General features: G+C 51.7%; 1 protein-coding gene across 1 annotated transcript; it reads right to left on the bottom strand.

The window, feature by feature from the left end:
• ETF1 (eukaryotic translation termination factor 1) lies at positions 1-25,858 on the bottom strand. Its single transcript, XM_021544867.2, has 10 exons — positions 25,699-25,858; positions 11,588-11,763; positions 10,712-10,851; positions 7,406-7,544; positions 6,322-6,512; positions 5,719-5,848; positions 5,205-5,360; positions 4,612-4,676; positions 3,379-3,526; positions 1-2,074 (listed from the first exon to the last, which is right to left on the bottom strand). Exons 1-10 carry the CDS (start codon positions 25,782-25,784, stop codon positions 1,992-1,994), a joined length of 1,314 nt encoding a protein of 437 aa, XP_021400542.1. The 5' UTR covers positions 25,785-25,858; the 3' UTR covers positions 1-1,991.
• Positions 25,859-26,235: the final 377 nt, after the last annotated feature.

Genomic DNA, 26,235 nt, shown 5'->3' with positions numbered 1-26,235 from the left:
TATATTCTTAAATATGGTTTAATACTCTTCTCCATTTCTGTACATCACAACACCAAGATATCACTGCTTGGGATCTCTCTGCAGAGGCTATATAGTATGCGAAGGCTAGGATCTCTCACCCCCACTGAGTGTGTTTGCATGTGTAAGTGTAATACATATCAGTATATATTGATATACACATCAATATATAATGCAATATATATCACTGAAGAGAACACATTGATTAAAGAAATACAAAAATTTGGCATCATTTCCAAACTTAAATAGTAAAAATAAAAACTACAAAAAGGAGCTGCATACCCTAATGTATCATGTGAAACAACAAGCAGTATATTCAAAAATGTAAATTTACAACCAATTTTTGTGGTCTTGTCATGTCACATTAGACCCATTTACAATGGCAAAATCCAGAACATACTGCTGTGAGGGCCAGGGCTGTGCTCAGCCCTGAGCAGATCCAGCCCCAGCTCCTGGGAGAGATTCCAGCTTGGATGTAAGGATGGCAGCGAAGCTGCCGGCCAGGTTAGGGACCAGGGGGACAAATGGTATTGCTCACAAGGACAGGAATTTTGGACCTCAAAGAACAGCGTGGCAGAAATTTGAAGTGAAGCTCCCTCTGTTCAAGTGAACCAGGACAAGAGGCAAAGGTTTGCAGCTGGAACAGGAGCTGCTCCTGAGGGAAGCACCGGGAGCAACGCTGGGAGAGCCCCCAGGGAGAGAGCGGGACCTGAGCTGTGCCACCGCTCCCCTGGGACAGGACCTGAGCTGTGCCACCGCTCCCCTGGGACAGGACCTGAGCTGTGCCACCGCTCCCCTGGGACAGGACCTGCCCTCGTGTCACTGTTGCCCTGGCGTGCACAGCCCCTGACCCTGCTGGACACACCCCAAGGATGAGCTCCCTGATCTCTGGACGCTCCGTGGAATAGGCAGGACACAAAGCCTGGGCAGTCTGGGACCATCCAGGTGATCCTTTACCTCCTGAAGGGCACATCCCCACAGGACAGACAGCCCTGGGAACACCCAGGTCCCAGCAGTGCACCACGGATCAGAATCAAATATTCCACACTCCCAGCACTAATTCAGCCTTCACACCACTGACTCAATATTCCTGTCAAACACCCACTTCCATTTAAGACCTGTGGGCTCAAATTCACATAATCAAGGAAACCTTATGCAGTCCTAAAGCAAAAAGGAAAACTTACTGAGGAACAAAAAGCCAAGTGTACCTTACTTCACTGAAATCTCATGTTTATTTTTGTCAAGACTGAAAAAAAAATAAATTCCTGAAGGCTGCACTGCTCAAATCCAAATTAAGCCCAAGACTCCAGCAGCATTTTCATTGCAATCCATGAAGTGCATTTCCTAGTTTGTAAGAGCAGTGTTTCTGCAAATAGATTAAAGCACGTTTGGCTGGTGAGCCTCCCCAAACCATGAGAATTTGCAAGCCACATGTAATGAACCAGCACTCAGGTCAGTGCCTTCTCAAGCTTTTGAAGAGAATTATGGCTCCAACCTCGTTCCATTTCTTCTGCAGGCTAAGCTGAGAATGCCATGTAAATGGGTCACGGCGCTGCCAAATGCAGCAATTGATTTCTCCAATCAAAGTATAAAGAAACAAACCAGTAGGATCTTACTTCTATTAATTTTGGAAGGAAAAGGTTTACAGCAGTTAATGTATCATGAAGGTTAAAAAAATCATTTCCATAAAATACAAGAGCAACCAATTTCACCATTGAGTAAAAGTAAAAACTGGGATTCTTTTTAAATTAGTCCAAAGTGGCATATAGGAACTTAGTAGTTTGCTGCTGTACTGACACTATGACAAATCAAAGTGTAGGGTTTTGCTTTCTCAAATCCAAATGCTCGTGGATCAAGTTCTGGAAATGTTCCAATTCTAAGGCAGGGATCAGTTGTGTTTTCCACCATGAGTTTGCTCCTTGGGTTGGATGCTGGAGGGGCGAGGCACGTGTTGCCGGACCCAGCTCGACTACCTAGTAGTCATCAAGGTCAAAAAATTCATCGTCTCCTCCTTGGTATTCCATGCCCTGGAAATCCACCCGGTACCGCAAGATACCTGCCAAAGAAACAGCCTTTAGCTTCCCCAGGACTGCCACAGGCACAGCTTCCCAGCCCTGCTCCCAGAGCTTCCCAGTGATGTCCAGCTGAGGCCTGGAACAGACAGGCATCTGCCCTGAGAAGAGCCACAGGGAATGTAGTGCCCAAAGGAAGCTGCCCAGCCTGGCCAGCTTCCTCCTGGAAAAGCTGAGCCTCTTCTAGGGCTGCATCTTCACAAAACACCGGTGGCACATCACTGGTGCCAGTGCTACTGCTCAGATCCAGGCCTGGCAGTAAAATCCAGAGGGCACCTGGCACTGCAGGTACTTTTACAATGCAGCAAAAGCAGGATTTAGTGTCCGTTTTCCTCTTCCCACCCCAAACACCAACCCAGGATTCTGGAAATCTGCATGCCTGGAATCATTTACTGAGGTGAAGGAGATTTTCAAGGACATTTCCTTTCAAGCCTACAGGGCACGAGAGCAAAACAATCCCACCATGCAAAGAGGCTGGATGTGCCAGGAAATGAGAGACTCCTGGAATTACCAACCCTGAAAACTTAGAAGCCTGTTGCTCCTTATGGAGCCAAGCAATCCAAGGTTCTTTCCTCCCAACTGGTGTTCTCTGGGCCCTAGAAATTCCCTTTACAATGCACTCCTCCCTGGTTCACATCCACCAAAGCTGAGCCCAGCCAGTGGCACAGCTTTGCCCTGGAACCCCTGCCAGACAGGACATGGAGCTTGGCACTGCTGTGGGATTGCCCACGCCTGCCCAGGATTTGTCAGACTGGCACAGGAACCACCTGCACCTCTGCCAGGCATGGCTGATGCTCGGTGAGCTCCAGGGCAGGACTGGCTTTCAGAGACCTCACTGCTCCAGAGGATGGACTAAAAAGACTTTTCTTTAGAAAAGAAGTACAGGGAGGCTCTGAGAGATGAGCAACAGCTCCAAGTGCTTCAGGAACAGGGCTGGAGCTGTCAGAACCCCCTGGGCAGGGCAGAGCAGGGGCTGCCACCAAAGCCCTGTGCAGACAGAGCCAGGCAGCTCAGGGCCCTCCTGACCTCCAGCAGCTGCAGAGGGGGAAACAGCCCATCCCTGAGCCCTGCACAGGACACAGGGATTGAGGAACACAGCTGGAAAGTGACAGGGCCCAACATGGACCACCATCCTGCTGGACAGGGAATGAATCCACCCTTGTGAACACAACTGTTTCTTGAACTGGTTTCATGACTACTAGGAATAAGATTAGTCCCACTTGTGTTGGCACCAGATTATCAAACCAACCACTAAACAAGACAAACACATTTTCCTCTTGCAGTTTACCTCCAATTCCTCCAAATCCTTTCACAAATTGGGATCCTTCTTGTGATTTGTCTGTAACAATTTCCAATGTTGCTCCAAATTTCTTGTAGTTGTTTGCAAACCACTCCAGGAGAGGCATACTTTCTATGAGTTCATGTTCCTGTCCAGTCTGTGGAGACATTGGAGGGGAAAAATAAATAATAAAACCCTGTTACAGTCACTGTGTGTTCAGTACTGAGAAAATCCCCCCCAAAGTTGGCTCCACAGCTTTGTCAGCAGTAGCAGGGACAGCAGCCCCCAAGCTCCACAGGGACATTCCTGGGGGAAGGCATTCCTGGCACAACTGCACCAGGCAAGGGCAGGCACAACCACCAGCTCCTGATGCTACAGAATTTATCACTGACAGTGTTTTGGGCCTCTAATACGAAATTTAGTGCAGAAGCAGAAGAAAAACCACCTTGATTCTTCTGCTCCAGTGTCACTCCATGCTAGATCTCAGCTTCACTGCTCATTCAGACTTGCTCTGCCCCCTGCACGGATTGCAGCTCCCCTCATCCACCAGGCCCTGTTCTCAGGCAGGAACACTGATCCATGCAAGCAAAGAGCCACAAGGCACCATTTTCTGAGCAGGAAGTGTAGTGATTATTGTGAAACAGAAATTCCTCACTGCAGGTAACATGCAAACCCTCCATGCACAGCAGGGATTGGCAGTCCTCACTCCACGAGGGAAAACAGCTGGAAATGGCCTCCAGGCACAACCCAAGTGGGACAGATCCCCACCTTTTGGCAAGGGACACTTTTTTCCCCAGTTAATTCTGCAAAGTTACACAGACCCCTGGTACACGAGGGCTGTTTGACCTGCACAGGCAGGAAACTCAGGCAGCAAGTGACTGTTCTACATGTCAAATGCTTCCCAAAGCAAGCACCCCATTGGCACCTGATCCAGGTCACCATTAGCTCTGGGGCCTTGCCTGCCTGGTGGCTACCCAACCCTTGTAGGTGATGGTTCAGTGGTGGTCAAAGATCCCACACTGCCCATTTACACAGCCCTGGCATTGGCAGCAGGGAAGACTGGAGAAAAGGGGGTGTAGGATCCAAGGGGTTACACAGGAAGAGCCACAGGTTCCTGCCCTGAGTGTCACTGAGTGACAGGAGGTCACTGTGCTCAGGTGCTTGAGACAAACTTAACCCACATGTCCAGAGCTCTGCACCAACACACTGAGAACAAACCCAGAAGCCCCAAAGCTGAAATACCTCCTTGTCTGTGAAGTGAGATTTATCCTTCTCTTGCTCTGGTGTCAAATACAGGATCTTCTCCTCTGAGAAGGAAGGAAAAATGGTAATATTAGTTAGAGTAAGGCTACAAGATGCAGTTTAAAGACAGCAGGAGACCAAGCACAGCCAGCAACTACAACACAGAGAGCCTGGGCACCACCACTGCCTTCTTCCTCTCCAAAGCTCCGTGAGCAACCCCACAGAGCAGCTGCAGAGCCAACACAGAGGGGGACAGGTCCTGCTGCAGACCCAGGAATTGTGTTTCTGGACACAAGGTCACCTCAGTCTCCCCTCTGGTATCACACTCACAAAGCTGGAAGGAGGTTCCAGGCTGGCTCTGGGACCAAGTGCCCCCCTGGCACTGCAATTCCCTCTGTGCACTGGAACCCTGCTTGTTCCAGCTTTTCCCCCACAGAGGTTGGGAAACTGCCAGTGACCTGCAAAGTAACACAGAGCTACACAGCATCCCTGTGGTCAGATGTCCTCAGGGAGCTCCTCCAGCAAACCCATCCCAGTGAGGCACCTCAGGTGTCAAATCCAGAGAACTTGCAGTGTCCCAGAGCACCACGTACCCTCTGTGCCTTGGCAGTGCAGGACGTATCTCATGATATCCAGGTTTTCATAGACTATCAGGATCTCTACTGCTCCCATTTCCAAAGCTTTTAGTGTATCTTCCACACCAAAGCAGTACTTCCCTGTGTCCTGGCTGATCTCATCGAAGTATCGTCCTGCAGGGCACACAGAGCTGCCATGAGCACTCAGCACAGCACACACACTTCAAACAAGCCTCATCTGAATGCAAGGAACTGTGAGAAGCAGCTGCCACCAGAAGGCCTGGAACTAAAGGGATCTCTGATGGAAGGATAGAGAAAGTCCAAGAAGTCTAGTGTGGAAAAAGAAACCAACCAACCCCGCCACTTACCAGCACCTGAGGTGTCCAGATGGCAAAAAGAACCACTGCCAAGTCCCACTCTCAGCCAGCATGGCAGGGCTGAGGCAGCCAAGGGCACTGCCAGGAGGGTGAGAGCAAGAGCAGCACCTTTACCTCAACCCCAGCTCAGGAGGAGGCTGCAGTGCATCACGTACCTATTAGCTTTTTCTCTTGGATGAATTTCACATTGGAGAGGACCTCAGTTGACAACTCAATTGCTTGATTGAAGCCATTTTCTCCTCCATATGAAATATCAACTAGTTTGAGCACTTTGGATTGCAACCGCTGAACAAGAGAAGGAGACAGGAAATCATAAATCCACCCCAGAGCAGGGCTGTCAGACTCCTCACCCTGCCATGGGAGTCACTGCTCCCATTTCTGCACTTCACCCAATGCAGAGGCACCTCTGAATGCACACTACTGAACCACAGTTCTCAGGCAACAGGGACACAGGATTAGGTTTACCGGAGTTCAGTTCCAATAAAGCTTCTGCTTTAGATTTGGGAACACAAAGAATGCGAATGCCAGTTCCAAACCAGGGAGGACAGATTTCTTATTAGCCCTGTTTCAAGACCAGGAGCTCTCAGCTCCTTGCAGGAGGTATTAGGAATGGTAGATTTCTTTGGCTACATCACATTTTTAGTTTTGATCAAATCTCTTCAGATACCAGAGTTACATTCCTCCAGAATAGCATCTTGTATCAGAGCTACTGCTACAATCACCAGCTCACCGCTGACACTCAGACTGGGTCTGCTCACCTGATCAAACATGTCAGATTGACTCAGCTCAGTTTTGAAGTCGGCCGAGCCGGCGAGGACGAGCCCGGCCACGTTGACCTTGTCCCCGGAGATGAAGAGCTGCACGGCCGTCTCGGCCACCTTGCGCACGTAGTTGTGCCTCTTCTCCATGCGCAGGCGGGCAAAGCGCAGGGCAGACTGACCTCCTCTGCCTGCAGGGAAGGATGGGGCAGCCATGGGGGACCCACTGCATGCCAGCAGCGTCCTCAGGACACAGCTGGCCTGGAATAACCACAGCCAAGGGCAGCTGCAGCCTCCTGAATTCAGTTTGCCATGAGCCGAGGCAGGGGCGGCCATGGAAAACTCAGAGAATAAAGAGGGTTCATTCCCACCAGGAGATTTTTCTCAACAAAGGAAAATGTTTATTTTCTTTCTATAAAGCCTTGCAACTCTGTAGAAATTGAACATCTGAGCACATTCTCTCTCCCTGTACCTTCATGAGAAGCCATCTATCTCCTTTGTACACTGCTTCTGCTGACGTAGTGCAGCCCAGCAGTCTCTGCTGCATAGCCTCACTGGGGGCAGTGTTTTTGTTTCATTTTGTCCCATCCCACTCTACAAAGGACAGTAGGCCAGGAGTAACCAGCAGACATTTTGCTGAACTCATCAGTGGCTGGGTACCACACAGCTCCAGGGAATGGAACTCGAATTTCCCTTGCTCCATGAGGCCCCGTGCTTCCTGCAGAGAGCAACTCGCTGCTCCTCACTGTGCGGTGCACACAGCACCAGCACATCAAACTTTAACGACTCCACTGAGCAGGATTACTACTTGTGCTACTAAGACTTACTTACAACTCTCCCAAAACCAAGGAAAGGGTCAAATGCAGCAAGAAATAAAAAGTCCCACCTCTGAGATCAACTGCATATAACTGTGATTCATTAATTCTGACAGAAGGCTCAGACTGGAGGCTTTGCTGTCAGATTCCAAGGGAGCACAGAACTTGAGCAGAGCTAAACCCCCACAGGCCAAGTTCCCCATTCCCCACCCTCACATCCCAGCCCAGGACAGGCTGCTGCCCTCAGCAGAGACAGATGAGTGTGTTACCGTGCTTCTTTGGAAGATCCACAGTGAATTTGTGCAGCACTTCCCGTGTGTTTCCTTGGAGAGTTCCGAAGAGTGCCCCGCTCCCGTCTATTACAATGAAGCCAAACTTGCTGTCATCCGAGAGCAGCGCCGTGAGCGCCTGGAACAGAGAGCGGCTGTGAGGGAGGGCCTGGGACAGCACAGCCCCGTCAGCCTCAGCTCACAGCTGGTCATGGAGATGTTTTTATTAGCAAAACCAGCACATTCAGGAGCTGTAACTATTCCAGGTCATTATAGAATCCCAGGATTTTTTGGGTTGGAAGAGATCTTAAAGACTTTCCTCTGCCAGGGCAGGGACACCTGCACTGTCCCAGGTTGCTTCCAACCCTGTCCGGCCTGGTCTTGGGCACTGCCAGGGATCCAGGGGCAGCCACAGCTGCTCTGGGCACCCTGTGCCAGGGCCTGCCCACCCTCACAGGAAGAAATTCTTCCATACATAATCCCATCTCGTACAACACTGTCAAGTGCACAGAGGAAACTCAAGTTTAATTTTGATCACAATTTCCCAGCTTTGCCAGTTCCCCACCTGAGGTCACGGGCAGGTGTGACAGCAAAACCCTGGAGATGGGCTCTGGAGAGTGTGAAGTAAAATGGATCCCACCTCTCTGAGGCTGCCTCACCTCTCTGGCTGGCACAACTAGAGCAGTCATTCTCCTGGCATTCCAGTCAGGAAAGCAGAACTTGCTCAGTTCATTGTCAATTCAGTTTTGTACTCCAAAGCACTGACACAACCTCCCTACCACCACTACTGGTCTGCTGCACCTGCTGACTTCAAGTCCCACAGGCAGAATAATGAAATAAATCTACAGTGGCTGTGGCAAATTCAGCCTTACAGAGCACAAGGAACAGCAGCAATAATTGTCCTGTGCATAACTGGCTGTGGAGAAGACACCCAGAACATTTACTACAAAATTAAGTTATCCTTCAATTTTCCTCCCTTTAAAAAAAACAGCTGAATATTTCCCAGAAGGTCATTTACGTTGCCCAACCAAAGCGCAGAGCAGTATCAAGGTTTTTGAGTTCATTTTGCCCAAGCACCCAAACTCTGCACTCCTTTCTCAAGGCAATCTCTCAGCTGCTGTTCCCTTAGGGGCTGAGTGGGTAGAAACATCCAGCACACACACATACTCCTCTCATTTACACATGCCCAAAAAAGCAATAGCCAGAATCCTCTTTCTGGCTGGCAAAACCACATCAGTAGGATGAGGAACTTGTCAAAACTCCAGATTGCTTGAAGTCACCAGTTTAATAGTGAAAGTGATGGTGCTGGGTTACTGCACGGGACCTCGAGCTGCCTGCAGGGCTGTCAGCCTGATTACTGGGCTGAACTGAAAGGATAAAACCCATCAGTCATCTTCCAAAATGCACACAACCCTGCATGCAGCTCTCAAGCTTAGAAGAAACGGAGCCTAAGGTTTAATGAAATGCCCTGGCCAAAGTAAATATTCTGTATTAATTCCTCAGCAGTGGGATGAATGAGAGGAGGAAGTGGCATATTACACTGCAATCTATTTAACTGGGAATGAGCCAAGTAAAATGTGTGACTGGAATGAATGCTCCAGCCAAGGTATCAAAGCAAGTCATTGTAAATCCTACTCCTCAGACACACATCAGGGCTCGCAGCCCCCCGGGAGAGTTACTTCAGTTTCACACAGGCAATAAAGTATCTAGGAGAAATTTTATCAGATGCTCCTGCCAAGCATTGATTTCCTCTAATTTTCACAGTACCAATGATCAGTGATTCCCTGATCAGCTCTGGCGGCAATTGCACTGTTTGACCTGTCAAGCATCCAAGAAGGGACCACTGCCTTTGTTCTTCTTTCAGCCTAGACTGAGCTTCCTCTCTGCAGCTGTAGCCCAAAGGTGAAGACCAGCTCCTCCTCCTACTCCTTCCCACCCCAACTTTCCAGGAAAGCTGTGGGTGCCCAAGCAGCTGCCCTGGCTCTCAGCTCAGCTGGGGGAACCACAGGGTTCAAGGCTCTACAGCAGAGAGGGGGACAAAGGCAGAGCTCAGAGCTCACAGCCCCAGCTGACTGCAGTGCAGCACAGGCAAGACCCAGGGAAATAACCACACACCCCACAGCCAGGGGAGAGCACAGAGCCTGTGGAGGGAGGGGGGGGGGGCTGGCAGTGATCCCATCATCAGGAGCAGCAATTCCCACAAATTCCCCTCAGGTCAGCAGTGCCACCACCAGAGGATTTGCAGCTGCTCCTGGGAACAGCCTGCTGGGCACTTGTATACTGAATCAGTGCCCTGAGGCAGCAGCTGCAGAGAAGACCAAATGGACCCATCTCCTAAGAGGGGCAGGAGGAAACTCAGCACCCTCCCACTGCCCACAGCAGTAGGGACAAACACCTCCCTGGGCCTGGCATCCTGGCTCCTGGCTGAATTCTCTTTTTTGCCTCTTGCTTTCATTCATCTGTGGACACAGGGACCCAGCAGAACTCCAGACCTGTGACTGTGCACAGGTTGTTATTCCTGGGAGATCAAAGGCATGTTGGGATTTCATCCTTTGTGGGGAGAAAGAATAGTAGGGATGGACCTCACCTGTGTAACAAGCACACCTTTCCCTGCTGTACTCTGCCCTCTGGAAGCCACTTATGGCTCACATCTCCACAGACCCAAACAGACGAGCAGAACTACACCACTGGAGGGCCTGCCAAGCCCATGTCAGATGGGTCTGGCATTAAGCGAATTAAGTCACAGGCCACCATTTATTATGGCAAACATCAAGGACGTGAGGGGCACTGCAAACATTGAGACCACTGCACCTGCCAGAGCCACAACAGCCTCAGAGGCAATACACTGCCTGCTGTGATCCACATTTCTTTCAATATGGTTCAAACCATTCATTTAACTTAATTAGATGTTGGATAAAAATAATCCCACTTCCCCCCAGACAGATTAGGCACATGCCAGTTCTCCATCAAGGCTCTCAGTTAACACATCTGATAGCAAGACTGGCAACACTGATATTATCTTGGCAGTATTTTAAAGCCTGACTTGGAATAGTATCTATGGGCCTCTGTGGTTAAGGAAAAAACCACCCTTCCTCCAGTTACAGAGAGAAGCTCCTGTCTGTGGGTTACATAAACTCAAGGGTGGGAGGACTGGGCAGTTCCTCAGCTCCTTCCAGCATTCCCCATCCCTTGCAGTCCCAAGGCATTCAGTGGCCTCCCCAGGGCATGTTCCTGCTGCTCTCCTGCCTCAAGCACAGGAAGGCTGTGCCCACCCAGACCTTGGCTCCTGCAATGGGGGGTCCTTACCTCCGTGTGGAATTTGTTGTCACACAAATACAGTGATGTATTGATTGGTTTGAAAGGTTCAAAGTCAATGTTGACTTTCTTCTCTTTTCCTTCTTCTGTCACAATTGTTCCACAGTAAACAACCAGACCATTTGGAGGTACTACAAACGACACAATGCAGGTTTAGCTCACTAAGGAATGTAGCAAACTGTACCCATCAAAAATTAAATGCCAGCCCTTGAGACTCATAGCAGAGTTGAAATTCAAGCTCCCAAACTTTTCATTTTCTCTTTTGCCGACCTCATTCCCTCCCAAGTCTCTACAATGGGAAACAAGCTCATTTAGTGCACCTGTAGCAGACGTGCACCTGCCTGTTAAACCCATGAGTTTGCAAGCTCACAGCACCCAGAGAAAGGCTGAGCAGCCCCAGAAGCTTTGCTGGTCCCCACGCAGGGATTTGCCAGGGAAGGCCACAGGCCACTGCAAAAGCAGTAACAATGAACTCTTCCAGGGCTCATTTGAGATGGCCTGGGTCTGCTCCCCCAGAATGATGGCAGCTGCTCAATGCCATGCTTAAGGCAAACAGAAGTTTCTGCTTGACAGAAAAGCAAATGAACTATTGCAGAATATCCAGCTCTCAAGTCTGGCCAAGTTTAGCAGAGTCAGCTCTAAGAACAGAATCATGAACCCACTCCTTATAGACAAGGACCACTTTACTATTCTAGTCCCAAAGTCCACCCCTGAAGTAGCCATCCAAGGGCAACATACCTGGAATATCAGTGCAAAACAGCAGCACAGGCCAACAGATTTGATTAGCAGAAAACTGCATAGTGCAGGAACTTAAGGCTGCTTCCAAGAAAGGGAAGTGTGCCAGCATCCATACAAGCTAGAAGTTACCTTTGTTATAGAGTTTCAGTCTTTGCTGTACAGATGTAATGGCTCCCAGTACTGAAAGGCGATTCACTCTGGACTTTATGTTGGAGGCAGTGCCAAACTCATCCGCTAACATTTTTGCCACTCGCGAGATCTGGTCTTTGGGGGGAATGATCAACGAGATCATGCTGGTACCATTGCTGGGGAAGGAAAAAAGGGATGTGAGCAGGCAGCAAAGCAACAAGCACCCTCACACCATATCCCATGTACACAGTTCTCTCCTCCCTCCCCCAGGAATGCTTCTTCACTGTCACTGGAGTAATTTCCCTTCTGCTGGACAATAATGGGAGAAGAAAAGAAACAAACCAAAACAGGCTCTTCTTCAGTGCTCGGCCTCTACCAAGCAAGTCCTCCAAAAGCTGCTTGTTTACTCTGGGGTACTACATAAGAAGAAAGAGCACATGTACAGACCAAGGGCTGCACAGATCAAGGGCTGTGAGCAGAAGGAATGGAAGCAGCTCCCAGCAGAGATTATTTAAAACAATGCTGCCACATACTTCAAGGACATCTCAGAGCCCATTTAATTTGTTCTCAGACAGCTGGAGCACTAAACAGTCCAAGTGCTTTCTTAACACATTGTTTTCCTCAGATTAATACAGAAAATGGAACTGGAAGGATCCCTTCGTCACAGTGGGTCTTTTCTGCTTTCCCTCTATCATTTTTCTCCCCAGAGCAGCTCATCAGTTCTGGCAGCTGCTTTAACTGAACTGTGCTAAGCACACACTGCTGCTTCACCAGCACCAACCCCAGGCACAGAGTCAAGAGATAAGACCCCACAAATCACAGAACTGGCTTAAATTAAAGGCAAATAAGATTGATATTCATTTTTCCTAGGGCTTTGGGGTGGGTCCTGCAGAATTCTTAATCCCCAAAGCCGCCTCGTGGTTCAAATCCACCCAAAGCTAAAAGGAAAATTGGGGGAGTTCCCCTCTGCCTTCCAGCAGGTACCTCCCATTTGCCATTGAAGTATCCCAGATGTCTGAAGTGCTGCCTCTGCATTGTCTCAGGTTTAACCCAGACTTCATGCTTCCCATTAGAGTAATGGCATAAAAATCAAATCCCTCATCGTATCCTCCAGCTCTCTCAAGGGCAAACCAGCTAAGCTCTGTGAAAAAGCCTCCTCTCAGGATTCTGAGTCAGAGTGCCAACAAAGTGCTTTTCAGACATCAAACCCCAGGGTTTTGCTCTTTTACATTTCTTATGGAAGGAGCCTACTCCAGCCCCTGCTTGCTGCTGTTTCAGGCTGCCACATACCAGCCCAAGTGTTTGGGCTACAGAGGCAGCAGGGAAGTGCTTTAAAAAGCATCAGTTTGTTAGCTTCTTTACACAAGTTGTACAGCCGTCTCCCAAAGATCCTCAATCCAGGCCAAGTTGAAACAGAGGCTGGTAGGTCAAATAAGTCCTTGACCTTAAAGACAACTAATTGGTTTTAATATTCGAGCTCCCCATACACATCAGTCAAAGTCACAAAGCCACAGTGGCCCGTGTTATTCCTAGGAGCTGAGCCATGCTGGCAGCTCTCAGGCTTCCAGGTCACCCCAGCCAAGAATACTCCACATCCCACTCAATTAAAGCAGTTACCCACCCCAGTGAATGGCACTAGCCTCAGGGGACAGATAATGGCTATCATTCCCAGCAGGCTCCTTTGAGCAAGAGTCTGATCAGAATGAAAGCAACTCTTCCCCACTTTTGTGAAAGTAGCACTCCTGAGTTTTGTCCTCTCAAAGAAGAAAGTCTTAGACTTCCCATAGATTAGGAAACTCTAATTATATTAGCCCATTACACCTAACTTCCTGCATTCCCTAAGGGCATCCCAGTGTGGCAGGTGGGAGTGGGACAGTTATGCCTCTTTTTCTCCAAGCTGAAAGAGGCATCTCCCCCCTAGCCCCTCCTCACAGGATTGACTCTCCAGATGCTTCCCCAGCTTTGTGCACAGCAAGGAGAAAGGGTGGGTGTGCACTCCCAAGAGCAATTCCTCAGTAAAAAGTAATTTGAAAAGCTTCCTCCAGTCACCCCCTTCAGATGCCAGTCCCTGGCTTTGTGCTGTGCTCCACTGCCCCAGAAACACTGGTGCAAACACAGAGCACCCACAGGGTCCTACTGGGGCCGCTGGAACTGGAGGTTATTGATCCTACACACAGCACCTCATCCATCAGGCAGGGTCACAGCACTGCTCCTTAGGAACACCCCACCCGAGGTAACACAGTGGCCTTCACAAGCCTTGGTGATTTATTACTGCAAACAAACAAATAAAAAGGGTCTCAGAGGATGCAGTCCCGCTCATTTAAATCTCCAACTAGTTCAACACAGCACAGTACTGTGCCTGGGCCAATCCTTCAGCAAATTCCAGTCTGGATTTGTATCCAAAAGCACCTTCTACTACCAACAATCAAGTGCACTTCTCAGGTTTGGCATGCTTTACCACTATTTAGAGTCAGAGTTATTTCAGGCTCTAACCAACTCCTGCAGAATCCAGCAAAACAGCTGGTGTGCAGCTTGTCACAGGAACAACCTTCTGCTGGAAGCCTGGAGCACAAGGAACCAGCCAGCTTGTCACCATGTCCCCACGCACCCAGCACCCCAAGGGGTCACCAAACAATCAAAGACTGAGACCAGCAAGACACCAGCTGAAGCAGATGGGCACCAGCACTCAGGGTGGCTGCAGAACTCCCTCACACACTGCCAACACCTCATTACCCGACTATGCAAGAGCAGCTTTCCTCTCTCAAAGCAAGCTTGTACCTGTCTGTGACCCTAATGCAGTATGGCAGGGTCAAAAAAAACCTGTGGTGCATCTGCTAAACTCACCCCAAGGAGACAAAATGCTACAAAGAGTTTCTAAGAAAGCTGCTGTTCAAAAACACTCAGAAAAAAAATAGGTTATTCTGCAGAGTAAGGTAATTTCCAAGTCTCCTCTGGGTCTTTGCAGCCTCAACAAGATAAAAGGTATTTCTGCAAATCCCACCCTGTCTCCTCTGGAGCTGAGGGTTCCAGAGGACACATACCTGGGAATGAGGTAAGTGTACAATTTCCCCACAACCATCCTAAGGCCTCCCAAAAAGGGGCACAGCTGCACCACACACCTACTACAGGGCACAACCAAGTGATTTAGTGAGATCAGGGGCACTGCTCACACTGGCAGCTCGGGGTCAAACGTGCCAGGAGCTGGCTCTTCCCTGCAGCACCCACAGCACTCCTGAAGGAAGCATGGACCCCATCCCAACTATATCCTGATTTCACAGCACTGCTGGGGTATCCCCCTGGTTCAGCACACCCAAGTTCCACCAGAGCAGCTGGGAGCTGATGCTTTTGGACCACACTAAGCCAGGGGCTTGCAGAGCCCGAGCCAGCTCCTGCCCTTGTTCTGGCCAAAGAGCTGCCGGTGCCATCCAAGGGTGGGATGCTCAGGATGGAGGGAAACAGCATCCCAGCCCACAGGCCAGCACCACAAGTGCCACTGCTCAGGGGACGGGGCAGAGGAAACAATCAGCAGCAGAGGGGCACCAGCCCACACACTACAAAGAACCAAGGGGGCAGTTGAGTGCCACCTCTGAAGGGGCAGAAGGCCCGCACTGTGGATACTGCTAATGGTGCCAGCCCTGCCAGGAACAGACAATTAGCTCAAATTTATCAGCACCTGCCATGAGCACCATTAGATATCTCTAGGAGAGAGGATGAGGATCAAAGCTCCAACTTTCCCACACCACAGCAGATGAGTGCTACTTTCTCCCACAGTGTGCTACAGGGCTGTTTGAGGGAAGAGGGGAAGCAAAAATAAGCATATTTTGCTCTTTGGAGACAGCAAGTTCCTCAGAAAACCAAGGTTTGTGGATAGGACAGCCTTTTTATTATTAAAACTCCAATGTTATTACAATTGGAATTTCAGACAACTGTGTCACCAAACGGCTTTCCCAGATACAGGGAGACCTCAGTGCAACTGCTGAAAAGTGATCACAGCGAGTGGCAGTGTGGGAAGCGCTGAATCACCACTAACCCAGTCCCCAAAGCTGCAGGGGAGAGCTGTGCCACTCCTGCAAGCAGCTGCTGTGGCACCCGAGCAGCTCCTTTCCCTGCCAGCAGAGGAGGGATCACACAGGAGCCCTCCCTGTGCTGTGTGTGCAGGCTGGGTCCCTCCCAGGAGCAGGGATGGCCCGGAGGACACTGGCACCAGCCGGGTCCCTGCTCCCAGCCCACGCCCTGCGCGGTACCAGGAGCGGGGCCCTCTGTGCTCTGTGCCCCGGCACGAGGGAGCAACACCAGAGCAGGAGCCAAGAGCACAAGGCAGGCGCTGCACCCATCTGGGATGGGCTGCCATGTGCACCCGTGGCTGCTTTCCATGACAGCTGTCAAAGGAGCCTCCTGCTCTGGGTGGCCCCCTCCACCTGCAGGGCTTTGTCACCATGTTCCTACCGTCCTGCCATCAGAAGGAGCAGCTGAGCACATCCTTAGACCTTCAGCTTTCAGCTGCTACTAGACAGTAACCTAGTGGTTTTCCAAAAGGCTCCTACCACCTTACACAGTGCTGTGCCACTGAAATGGGTCCTGCACTGCCACACCCCACACCAGCAGCACCCACCACAGCTCCCCTTCACCAGGCAGACAAACACCAGCACTCTGAGGAGGAGCAGTCAGTCAACCTGTCTCCTGCAATTTGGGCTATGAGCTGGCACGGGAGAGCATTAATTTCACAGCCTGCTATATAAATAGCAGTTACCGGCCTGCCCTGTGCTATCAGAGGAGACCTGACAAACAGCAGCTGAGCTGTAGCTGCTCCACAATGAAACATTTCACACTAATAGCACACTGTGGAATGTGGGATAGTGAGGCAAGGGAGGGCAGTCATTCCCTAGGACTCAAAATGGGTCTATTTTTATGGGGCACAGCTTCATGAGCATCCTGCTCTCCCCAGGAACCAAGGGCAGCACCAGGCCTGTGTGCTCCTACCAGAGACTAGTATGAGCACAGAGCCAACAGCTCCCAGATAATCTGATCCCAACCACATTCCACAGCCAGGAAGCTTTCTGTGAAACAACTGTTGCCACACACTGTTCCAAGCCACAGTACCTTCCCCAGGTAACCTCTGCTGCTCTCCACCCAGGACTGGCATTACTGGGCAGGCACAACATAGCCCAAGGAGCCCAAGATGCCTGGATAGCCAAGGCTACCCAAGTTATGTGATGGCTAAAGCAGTTCCACATGCAGCCAGCTGCAAGGCAGATGCCAGCAATATCTCTGCAATCCTAGGCAGAACTCCATCAGGCACATCCTAGAGGTGCCAAAGAGCTGCTTCTGAACCAACACCCACAGTACTGCAGGCACGTGGCACTTCAGTGAAGGACTATGCTCAGGGCACACAAAATCACTGATGAGGAAAGAATATTTGAGAGTTTTTCATGCTGTACCTGAGCAGAAATGTTGAATGGAGGGCTGTAAAAAGGAAGTGTCCTTTGGTATAGGCAAGTACAAAATTGCTGGTTTGGGCTCCCTTACAATACCCAGGCCATCAGACACTCCCTACTCATCCAGCCCTGTGTGCAAGAGCACTGACCTGGCCAGAGGGAAATTCTACACACACTCTTGCAACTTATGAATTATGGCTGTGAAACAAACAGGTCACAGCTGTGACCATTAAAGACTTAATGTCTTTTAATAAGACAAAGCCTTCATCAAACTCAGAGTGGCTCAAGTCCACTTGAGATGCCAAATCTGGAGAGAGAACAGCAGATGAAAGGGCTGCACAACTTTTCCTGGAAAACCTGCTAGGAAAGAGCAGGGAATCTCAAGAGTCCAGGATCCCTCAGTGCTTCAGAGGCCACAGCACCTGGAAGCCAAAGACTGCACAACCTGTTGGAACACCAGCTGAATGCTCTGCAATAAACCCAGCCAACACACCTCAGCCTAACTGCTGCTTGGAGGCACCACGGTTTTGTGATGCCTCCACAGAGGCACACGAACTTCCCCTCCCTGCTCATCCCATGGGCCCCTAGCACAGCTGGAGCAGGACATAAGCACTGCACAGACACCCAGCCAGAGCACACAGCACTGGGGAGCTGAGTGGGACCCAGCATAGCTCCTCTGAGGTTTAATGTGGAGCTGAGCCAAAAGCCAGGCAGAACTTCGTACAGCACAATTTCAGCAGGAACCTCACAATCCCACAGAGGCATTCTGCATTTCACCCAAGCATGCAGCAGAGCTCTGGATCATCTCCTAAAAGGCAACACCAATACAAGTCATCCCTCAAAGGCTTCCATGCCATCCAAAGAAGGGTTTGAAGGTATGGAAGGGACCAGTTCCCAAGCACAAGTTCACCTCTCTGGATCCACTAACACCTCAGAAGCAGAGAAAAAGAACAAGATGGGGGCAGGGCAGGTATGAGGAGAGGATTTGCAGAGTCAGGAGACCAAGTAATTAATTCTTCAGGAATCCTTTTCAGCATAAGCATTAATTGGAGAAATTGAGGCCCCTCCCTCCACTGAATTGAAGAAACACACCAGACACTGAATTCCTCCATCAGTCTCTGAATGCCACCTCTCCCCTGGACAAAGGAAAACCACTTAACTGCACAGCATGAGACCATGCAGCTATTCCACCACGGCTCACATAATGTGAGATTCTCCGGCTGTAGTCCTGCTCCCAAGCCCATGACAGGAATCTTGTACATCATTCTCCTCTAATGCTGGCAGACTGGGTAGAAAAAGCACTTCATGTAACCAGAACCAGCTTGAAGCAGACACTCAGACTGTCCTGGAAAGGTATCCTGCCCTCCTACCCCTCACCTACCAACCTTCTCAGAGAGGAAAGGCCTCCAGAAGCCAAGCAAGCTCTGAGTGCCAGCCAGGCAGAGAAGCACCCAGCCAGAGCCCACCCTGGAAAACACAAGTGAGCCTCATTTCCTTAGCACACCCCTGGCTTCAGCAGCCAGGGAAAGCTTCCCACAGGGAGGTAGCAAATGGCTGCTCAGCAAAGGAGCAGAGGCACGCCTGGCCAGAGCCTGAGCGAGGGTCAGGCGAGGCAGTGCTTCCCCCTGAGCAGCCACGGCTGCCTGCCAGGAGCTGCTCCTGAGCTCAGCCTCCCTCGCTCCCAGGACATAAAGGAGGTGGGACAAGAACCAGGTCACAGACTTCTACTCCTCTGCACAGCAATTTGGCAGCTCTCGTGTGTCCAAGGGCTGCAGAGGTAGCAGGTGACAGTGAGCCCTTGGCCCCTGGGCCACCACGCTCCACCTGCCCAGAGGGATATGTCAGCAGCTCCTTCCCCAAACTGGGGCTGGCTCTGATCCTGCTGCTCAGGCTGCCACCAGCGTCCCCATCCCACATCAGACATGCAGCTCCAGGAGCAGATCGTAACTTCATCTCAAGCACTGAATCAGCACAAGTGTGTCCTGCACATCCCTCAGAGAAGGTGAATCAATGTTTCTCCAAAATCCTCGGATCAAAAGGAACAAACCACAAAACATAATTGCATAGGCATGTTTTGAATAGGCCTTATTGGCTGCATCTGACCTCATGCAGAAAGCCCGGATGCCCAATTACTGGGAAGTGGAACAGACATTTCTGCACTTCAGACATTTGTGACTCACTGGGAGGCTCAGTTTTGCCACAGCTCCCCTGTTCGCCCTCCTCCTTCTCCAATTATTAATGCTCCGAGTTTAAAAGACTTTTTGCATTATGCTAATGGGCCATTTGGGTACAAGATGTACACTGAGGGACTGAAACAAATCCAGATTTGCTTATTAAGATGCTAATGCCCCAGAGCTACATGGGAATAGGTGGCTAACAGGAGGGAAAAGAAATCCAGTTGCCACAAAGCCAAAAAAGTCTGTCCTCTTTTGAGGTGCTTGTTCCCATCTCCTACCACATCATTCCTCAGGGGCTCATTCATTAGCTCAATGTGAATGATGATCTGTGCATGAATCACACTGCTCACTAATGATTCACACAGTTGTAAAAGAGGTACCAGGCAACTGAACAGCCACGGCCTGTCAGACACTGGCTGGAGTTCTGATCTGGAGCCACTTTTCCAGCTCAGGTCCTCCTCAGCCACTTGCTAGTGAGCTCTCTCCAAACTGCACTTCCTAATTGCCACTGTAATTCAAAAGGAACAGGTACAGCAGGCAGGTGAGAGCCCAGGAAATGTTTTACAACCATTAGACTGAGGCAACCAGCAGGATGTCAACAACCCTTTGGACATTGTCCCTGGCTTCAGCTTCCCTGGTTCCTCTTCCCACCTGGCACAGCTTTCTCAGACCACCCACTCTGAGCACCACTGAAACACGAGACACACTGCTTAGTCCTGAGAGGTCTGATCAGCCCTGCTTACATGAAATCCACACTCAGCTTCTACCCCAGCACTGTGGACATTTGCAGCCTGAAGAAGTCCAACAGAGCAAGGAATTGGTGTGGAAGCAGCTGCTGTTCATCCCACGTGGTTTTCTACCACAGTGCCCTCAGCTCTCCCTTCTGCCCTGGACTGTTTCTGTTCGAGCCCCTCTGCAAACACCTCCCTCCCTCCCTCTCCTCACACCACCAGAAGCAAAAGGTAGTATTAACATTATAGCCTCTGCCTCCCACAGAAGCATGACCTCCTTTAGGAACTCCCCCTGCCACAGGCAGGATGAGAAAGCACAGCTCGGAGGAAGCAATCTGCCTTGAGTAAGAACTTAAACCACAACCTCTTCCCTAAAGACTCCACACTCAGGTCAGATCACCACTTCAAAGCAGAAAACTCACTGTCAGTAAAGCCCAATTCCTGCAGACCCACCTGTTCCTCCAGCCCTTCTCCAACCCATGCCTCACATTTCCCAGAGTGTGACAGCCCAGCTCAATTCAGGACTTTTCTGCAAGAGAGGCCAGTGGAGACACCAGCTCACAGGAAAGATCTCAAGCCTATCCCATGGCACTAGCACAATGTAACAGCGCTGCAACCTCAACACCACAGCACGAGTCAGAAAGCCAAGGACCACCTTGGCATGGCTCTGCCCTTCTCAGATGCACCAGGTGACCCAGGCCTAGGGCAAGGCCTCCATCATACGCCCCTTCCTAAGGTGAAAGCTGCAGAAACAGCTCCTGTACCAACAGTTAAACTGATCCAGAGCTCAGGGCCGAGGCACAGCCACAACGACAAACAGATCCTGATAAAGAAGGCAGGGAAAGAGATCTGCTGGCAGGCTGGGAGCAGGGGAGAGAGCCTCTGGACTGATACATCTCTGGCAGTGCAGGCAGACACCAGTCAGTACTGACAGATCACACCAAATGCTCCTCCTCATGTGTGACATCCTCTTGAGCCACGAGAGCTGCTCTGGTACCTGCCTGGGCATGGTGGTGGTGTCACACTGAAGCAAGAGCACAGCCAAAATCTGCTGTGCTGCATCTTGTATGGAGCAAGAGAATCCACACTGGAGTTAACTCAGATATGACACAGTCCCACAAATTATCCCAGCACAATTCCACCTTCAGCACCACCAGCAGAACAATCCATCCACAGGACAGTGCTGCAGGAACTCTGCCTAATTCAGCAGGGAAATACAGCTCACTCAGGCAACACGAGAGAACCCCAGCACCATGGCTTCCCAGGACTTTATTCAAAAGAAACTGGAAACAAGGCAAAGCTGTGCAGGACACAGCTGTCACTGACCCCAGTCCTCCCCTGACTGCCCCCCAACAGTGGTGCTGCCACAGCTCTGCCCACAGTGGTGTTAACTCACAGCCAGGTGGGCTCTCAGGCCACTTCTGGAAAGGCCCACCATCCTCACAGAGGAACAGGTTAAGACTACCTTATTCCCCAGAACCACCAGGTTGTCCGAGCACATCTCAGCCCTGCCAAGCTGCCCAGTCCCAGAGCAGCACCATCCCAACACGTCCCAGAACAAGGTGTTCAGAAGTGCAGCCTTCTGCTCCACAAGGCTGGGAAACAGCAGCGCCTTGAACCTAATTCCAAGGTTGGGCTTTTCCATCAGGACTAGCAAGACTCCAGACAGACTGCAAGAGAATCCATCTGCAAATGATGCTGGGCAAATCTTTTCTAAGCAACAGGTGAGCTTGTTCACCCTCATGCAGAACTATGTTTCATTTTCCAGGAATTCAAGGAGAACTGTCTCTCTTTGCAGGAATCCTCAGGTATTTTCAGGCCTCTGTCCTTCATGGTGACTTTATTTCTCTCGCTTTCTTCTTTCTCCCATATACCAGATGGAAGAATCCAAACCCAGGCAGGAACTGCAACACTTTGCTTTCCTCCCAAGGCTCTGGAGACACCAGACGTACCATTTCTCTTGCCATTTCTCCCTCCTCCAGCTTTGAAACATTTCTTCCAGTTACAACCAGAATAAGTTAGCTGTTTAGACTTCGTTCCTGCATTTGCCCTATTTGACCTACCTTCCAGAGCATACAATTTGGAAAAATGTTTTTCCCCACACCAGCCTCAGTTGTGTCTGCAGTCAGCGCCTTCAGTGACACCTCAATCTTCACCTCCTCTATTCATGTTTCACTAAAATAACCAACAAGGGCTTCTGCTCCCAACAGAGCAAGCTCCGGACAGGGGAGATGTCTCCAGAGTGCACGTTCCTTAAAGTTTTCCCATTGTAAGGGAGCTCCACACCCAGCATTCTCACCTGGGGTCTGAAAGCCCATCTGGCCAGGGAGGTGTCAGTACCATTTGCAACCAGAGGTATTTGCAGAAGAAAGCATTTCTAAGATCTGGAGAAGTTTCCAAACATGATTCCAGTGTGACATCTCAGATCCTCTCCCAGCAAAGAGACTGCTTGCTGCTGCTGATACTTGATTTTGCCAAGCATTTACAGCTTAGATTAGCAGAAAACCCTGCCCATAGCCCAGCTAACTCTTCAGAACTGCAGAGACCAAAAGAACAAAGAAGGATTGTCAGTTAGTACTGACACTGAAAAACTGCATGAAGCAACAGCAGAAAAGCCCTGAGAGAGAGAGGAGAAAGAAAAGCAGAGTGGCTAATGCTGCTTCTACTTGGGCTGCTGCAGCTCCACAGAGAAAGATACAGCTGCAGCTTTTGGGGGGCCCAGTGTTTCCTCAAATCTGTTTTACAGAACTGAACTGTGTACTGAAATCAAAATGAATCCCTCAGCAGGAGAGAAGCAGAGATGTCTGATGAAAGTCTGAGCACTCCAAGCTTTCAGAGATGCATGACAAGGTTAAACTTCTGAAAAGGCCATAACTGGCTCATCAGGAGCCTTTTACTCCCATCTTCTTCTGGCCACAAAGGTTAATTGCCTGCAGTGCTGAACTGGCCCCTCTCCTCCTCCTCACACCCTGTGCAGAGCCCAGCTACCCCCCTCCACCTCACCAAATCAGAAACACCAACTCAGCCACTCTGTGCAGGATCACACAGTTTGCAACTCAACTTTGGAGAGCTGGAAGGAGATAACTTCTGGTTTAGGAAGCAAGACACAGATAACAGCTCTTTCTAGACCCTGTCAGCAGAGTCAGGGCTTTGAGGTGGGCTTGGGGAGTTAAAAATTATTTTTCATTGTTTTGAACTGACACATTCTTTCTATAGAGATCAGTGAGAAAGCCAGATTTCCTTAGGAGGGCTGGGAAAATAACACAGGGCATTCCCACTAGGGTGTTTCCCTCCAGGTTTGGGAGGCAGACCTACCTCTGCTGGCCTCCAGCTGATCAGCTTCTGGGAAAGCTGAGGTTTTAATCTTTCCCTTGGGTGCTCTGACCAAGCACTGCCCCTTTCCTCATCAATCCCATAAAAGCACTTCCTCTCCCTCTGCTCACTTGACTTTTGTTAACACCCTGCAGACTCCACTGAGATTTTACCACAGGAGCCGGATCAGAGCAGAAGTGCCCCAACCACCACATGCCAAGGGAATGTCTAACTCCAGCTTCCGCCATTTCCCGTCCCTTTGATCCCCTGCAGGAACAGCCAGCACACGAAACTGGGACACTGCTGCTGGGTCACTAATGGAGCACATGAGTAAGGCAAGGTGGGGATGCCAGCGAGGCCCTGGCCCTCCACATCACCCTGCTGGAAGGCTTTGCCCCCTAACCCACCCCAGAACAGGTCTTCCTACTCCACAGGAAGAGGAAGTGACTCTTCCAAAGGCCGGAAAAGCCTGTTCCACTGCCTCACACCTCCTGTGCCGGGGAGCCTGAGCCAGCTGGGGCTGAGGCTGCAGCACCTCTCCTCCTTACTGCACCCAAAGCAGGATCACTTTGGCTAGGCCTCCCTGGAAGACACTGAAGCAGCATCACCTTGCTCAGAGAAGATTTGCTGGCACCAACACTGCCTTCCTCAGGAGCTGGTTTAGCAGCTGGCACATATTAAAATAAGGGACAGCACATCACCACATCCAGGAGATGTGCTGGATCCAAGGGACACTCCAGCTAAACCCCCTACACGGATCTGACTGTGCCTGTGGCACCACTGACACACAGCAGAGCTGTTCCAGGGATCACTGCAAGAGGGAAGACAGAGCAGACACCTGGGCTGTGGCCCCAGGAAGCTGATACTACAAGAGACACCTGCCCTTCAGCCTCCCAGGAACACTCCAACACCTGCTGAGACCTTCTCTGCAGCACTCATTTATCCCAAACAACACAAGAGCTGACACTGAACCGGGCACAGCTCAAATCACGGAGAGACAAAACTCCAACTCTACATTTCCAAAACCCACCCAGGCTCCCTAAGTGCTCTTGCACAAAGCTGTGTCACAAGCTCCAACAGATGCCTGGGGCTTCCCAAGCCCTTTCAGCTTCCTGGGATCCCTGTGAGCACAACCTGTGCTGCCCACACCACGCACAGGCCCAGCCCAGTGATCAGCTGGGGCAGCCAAAGTCCACTGTGCCACAGGGAAGGGCAGCCCAGGCTCCCCATTCCCTTCTCCCACTCACTATCCCTGTACAGCTACATAAATCAGAGTGAAATAATTCAGGGAGACCTCTGACTCAGGGTCTCAGGGAGACCTGTAACCCAGGCAGGTTCCCCTCCTGCCTGGGTTAGTTTTCAGCTGAACAACTCCACGTGCTGACTCTACACACACAGCAAGCACCAGCACTGACATGACAAGACAGCAGCTCCACCTCTGCCAGCTAGCCCCAGGCTCCTGGGGGGGGGCGCGCACACAACGATGCCAGTGCTGCCCCAGCTACAGCAACACCTGCTCAGGTGAGCCTGTGGAAACTGGAGCCACAAGGGTGGCTAAGGAGTGACCCCTCATTTTTATTTTACCAGGCTGTCTGCCAAGACACTTTCTTTGCTATTTTACAGCCCCAGAACCTCGAAGTCTTGCAATTCCTTGGGCCCAAGAGGGTTCCCAACCAATGGAACCAGCCACTGCCAAGCTGCCCTCTCAAACAGGCACCCCTGGCTTGGGGCAGGCTGCAGGAACAGACATTCTGGGGGGACAAAAAAAATTAAAGTGCAAAGATTAAAGCGGGATTCGAGACTTTAAATTTCTCACTGTCCAAACTTTGGAAGAGTTTGCTTTCAGGGAAATGGAGCTGAGCACCTTTGCTGGGAGGGGAAGGGGTGAGAAAGATCAAACAACTGCCTGTAAGGAAAGCACTGAATAAGCGCTGTCTCAGCCCCTGCCTCCCTGCCCTTACCCCGCCGCCTTCTCCGGGCCAGCCGGTCCCTTGGGAGCAGCCCGAGGGACACAGGAGCGTCTCCTCCGGCTGGAATCCGCCTTTTGCCGGTGCCAGCTGGCACGGGGCGGCCGGACGGGCCGGAAACCGGGGACACACAGCTGTGCCACCCCCGCCGGGGCCGGGTGCGGGAGCAGCTGCGGGGCTGTGCCACCCCCGCCGAGGCCCTTTTCCCTTTTTCCGTGCGGGCAGCGGGGCCACGCTTGCACTCCGCGCCCTGCACGGCCCTGCCCTGCCGACCCCGGCCCGCCTTCCCCGCCTTCCCCCGGCCCCGAACGGCCGCCGGGTCCCACGCGGCCGCACAAAGGCCCCGGGGCCGGGCCGGGCCGGGCGGGCCGGGGCCGCGCCTCCCGTCCCCCCGCGCCGGGCGGGCCCGGCCAGCGCCCCGGCCGCGGCCCCGCTCCAGCCGGGACACCCGGCGCTCCGGGGCGGCGGCCCCGCGGGCCCGGCGCTCACCCACGGGCCGCCTCCAGGCTCTTGATGAGCTTCTTGATCTTCCAGATCTCCACGTTGCGGTCGGCAGCGCTGGGATCGTCCGCCATCTTCTCCGTCCTCCTCCGGCTCCGGCTCCTGCTCCTGCCGCGGCGGCGGGCGCTGCGGCGGGCGCGGCGCGGGGCGGGCGGGCGCGCGGCGCGGGGCGCTGGGGCCGGGTGTGTCCCGGGCGGTGCCGGTGCCGCTCGGGCCCCGCCGCTCGGTGCCCGCTCCCCCCGGCGCGCGGCGCTGACGTCGCACGCGGTGCTCGCGCTCCCCCGCGCCGCGCACCATGTGTTGCAATCGCCTCACATGGGGGCCCTTGACGTCACTTCCGGGGGGAGCCGGCAGCGGGGCGCCGCGCCATTGGCCGCCGCCCCTCCCCGTGCGTGCGCGCGGGGCATTGTGGGGCACGTAGTTCGGGGGCCGCCGGGCGGGGCGGGCGGGAGCGCGCGCGCGCGTCTCGCGAGAGCTGCGCAGCACGGCCCGCGCGCGCTTAAAGGGCCCGCGCGGGACCGTCGG

The sequence above is a fragment of the Lonchura striata genome, chromosome 15 (genome assembly GCF_046129695.1).
Source record: "Lonchura striata isolate bLonStr1 chromosome 15, bLonStr1.mat, whole genome shotgun sequence".
Lineage (NCBI taxonomy): Eukaryota > Metazoa > Chordata > Aves > Passeriformes > Estrildidae > Lonchura > Lonchura striata.
This window is presented reverse-complemented; position numbering and strand designations above follow the sequence as displayed.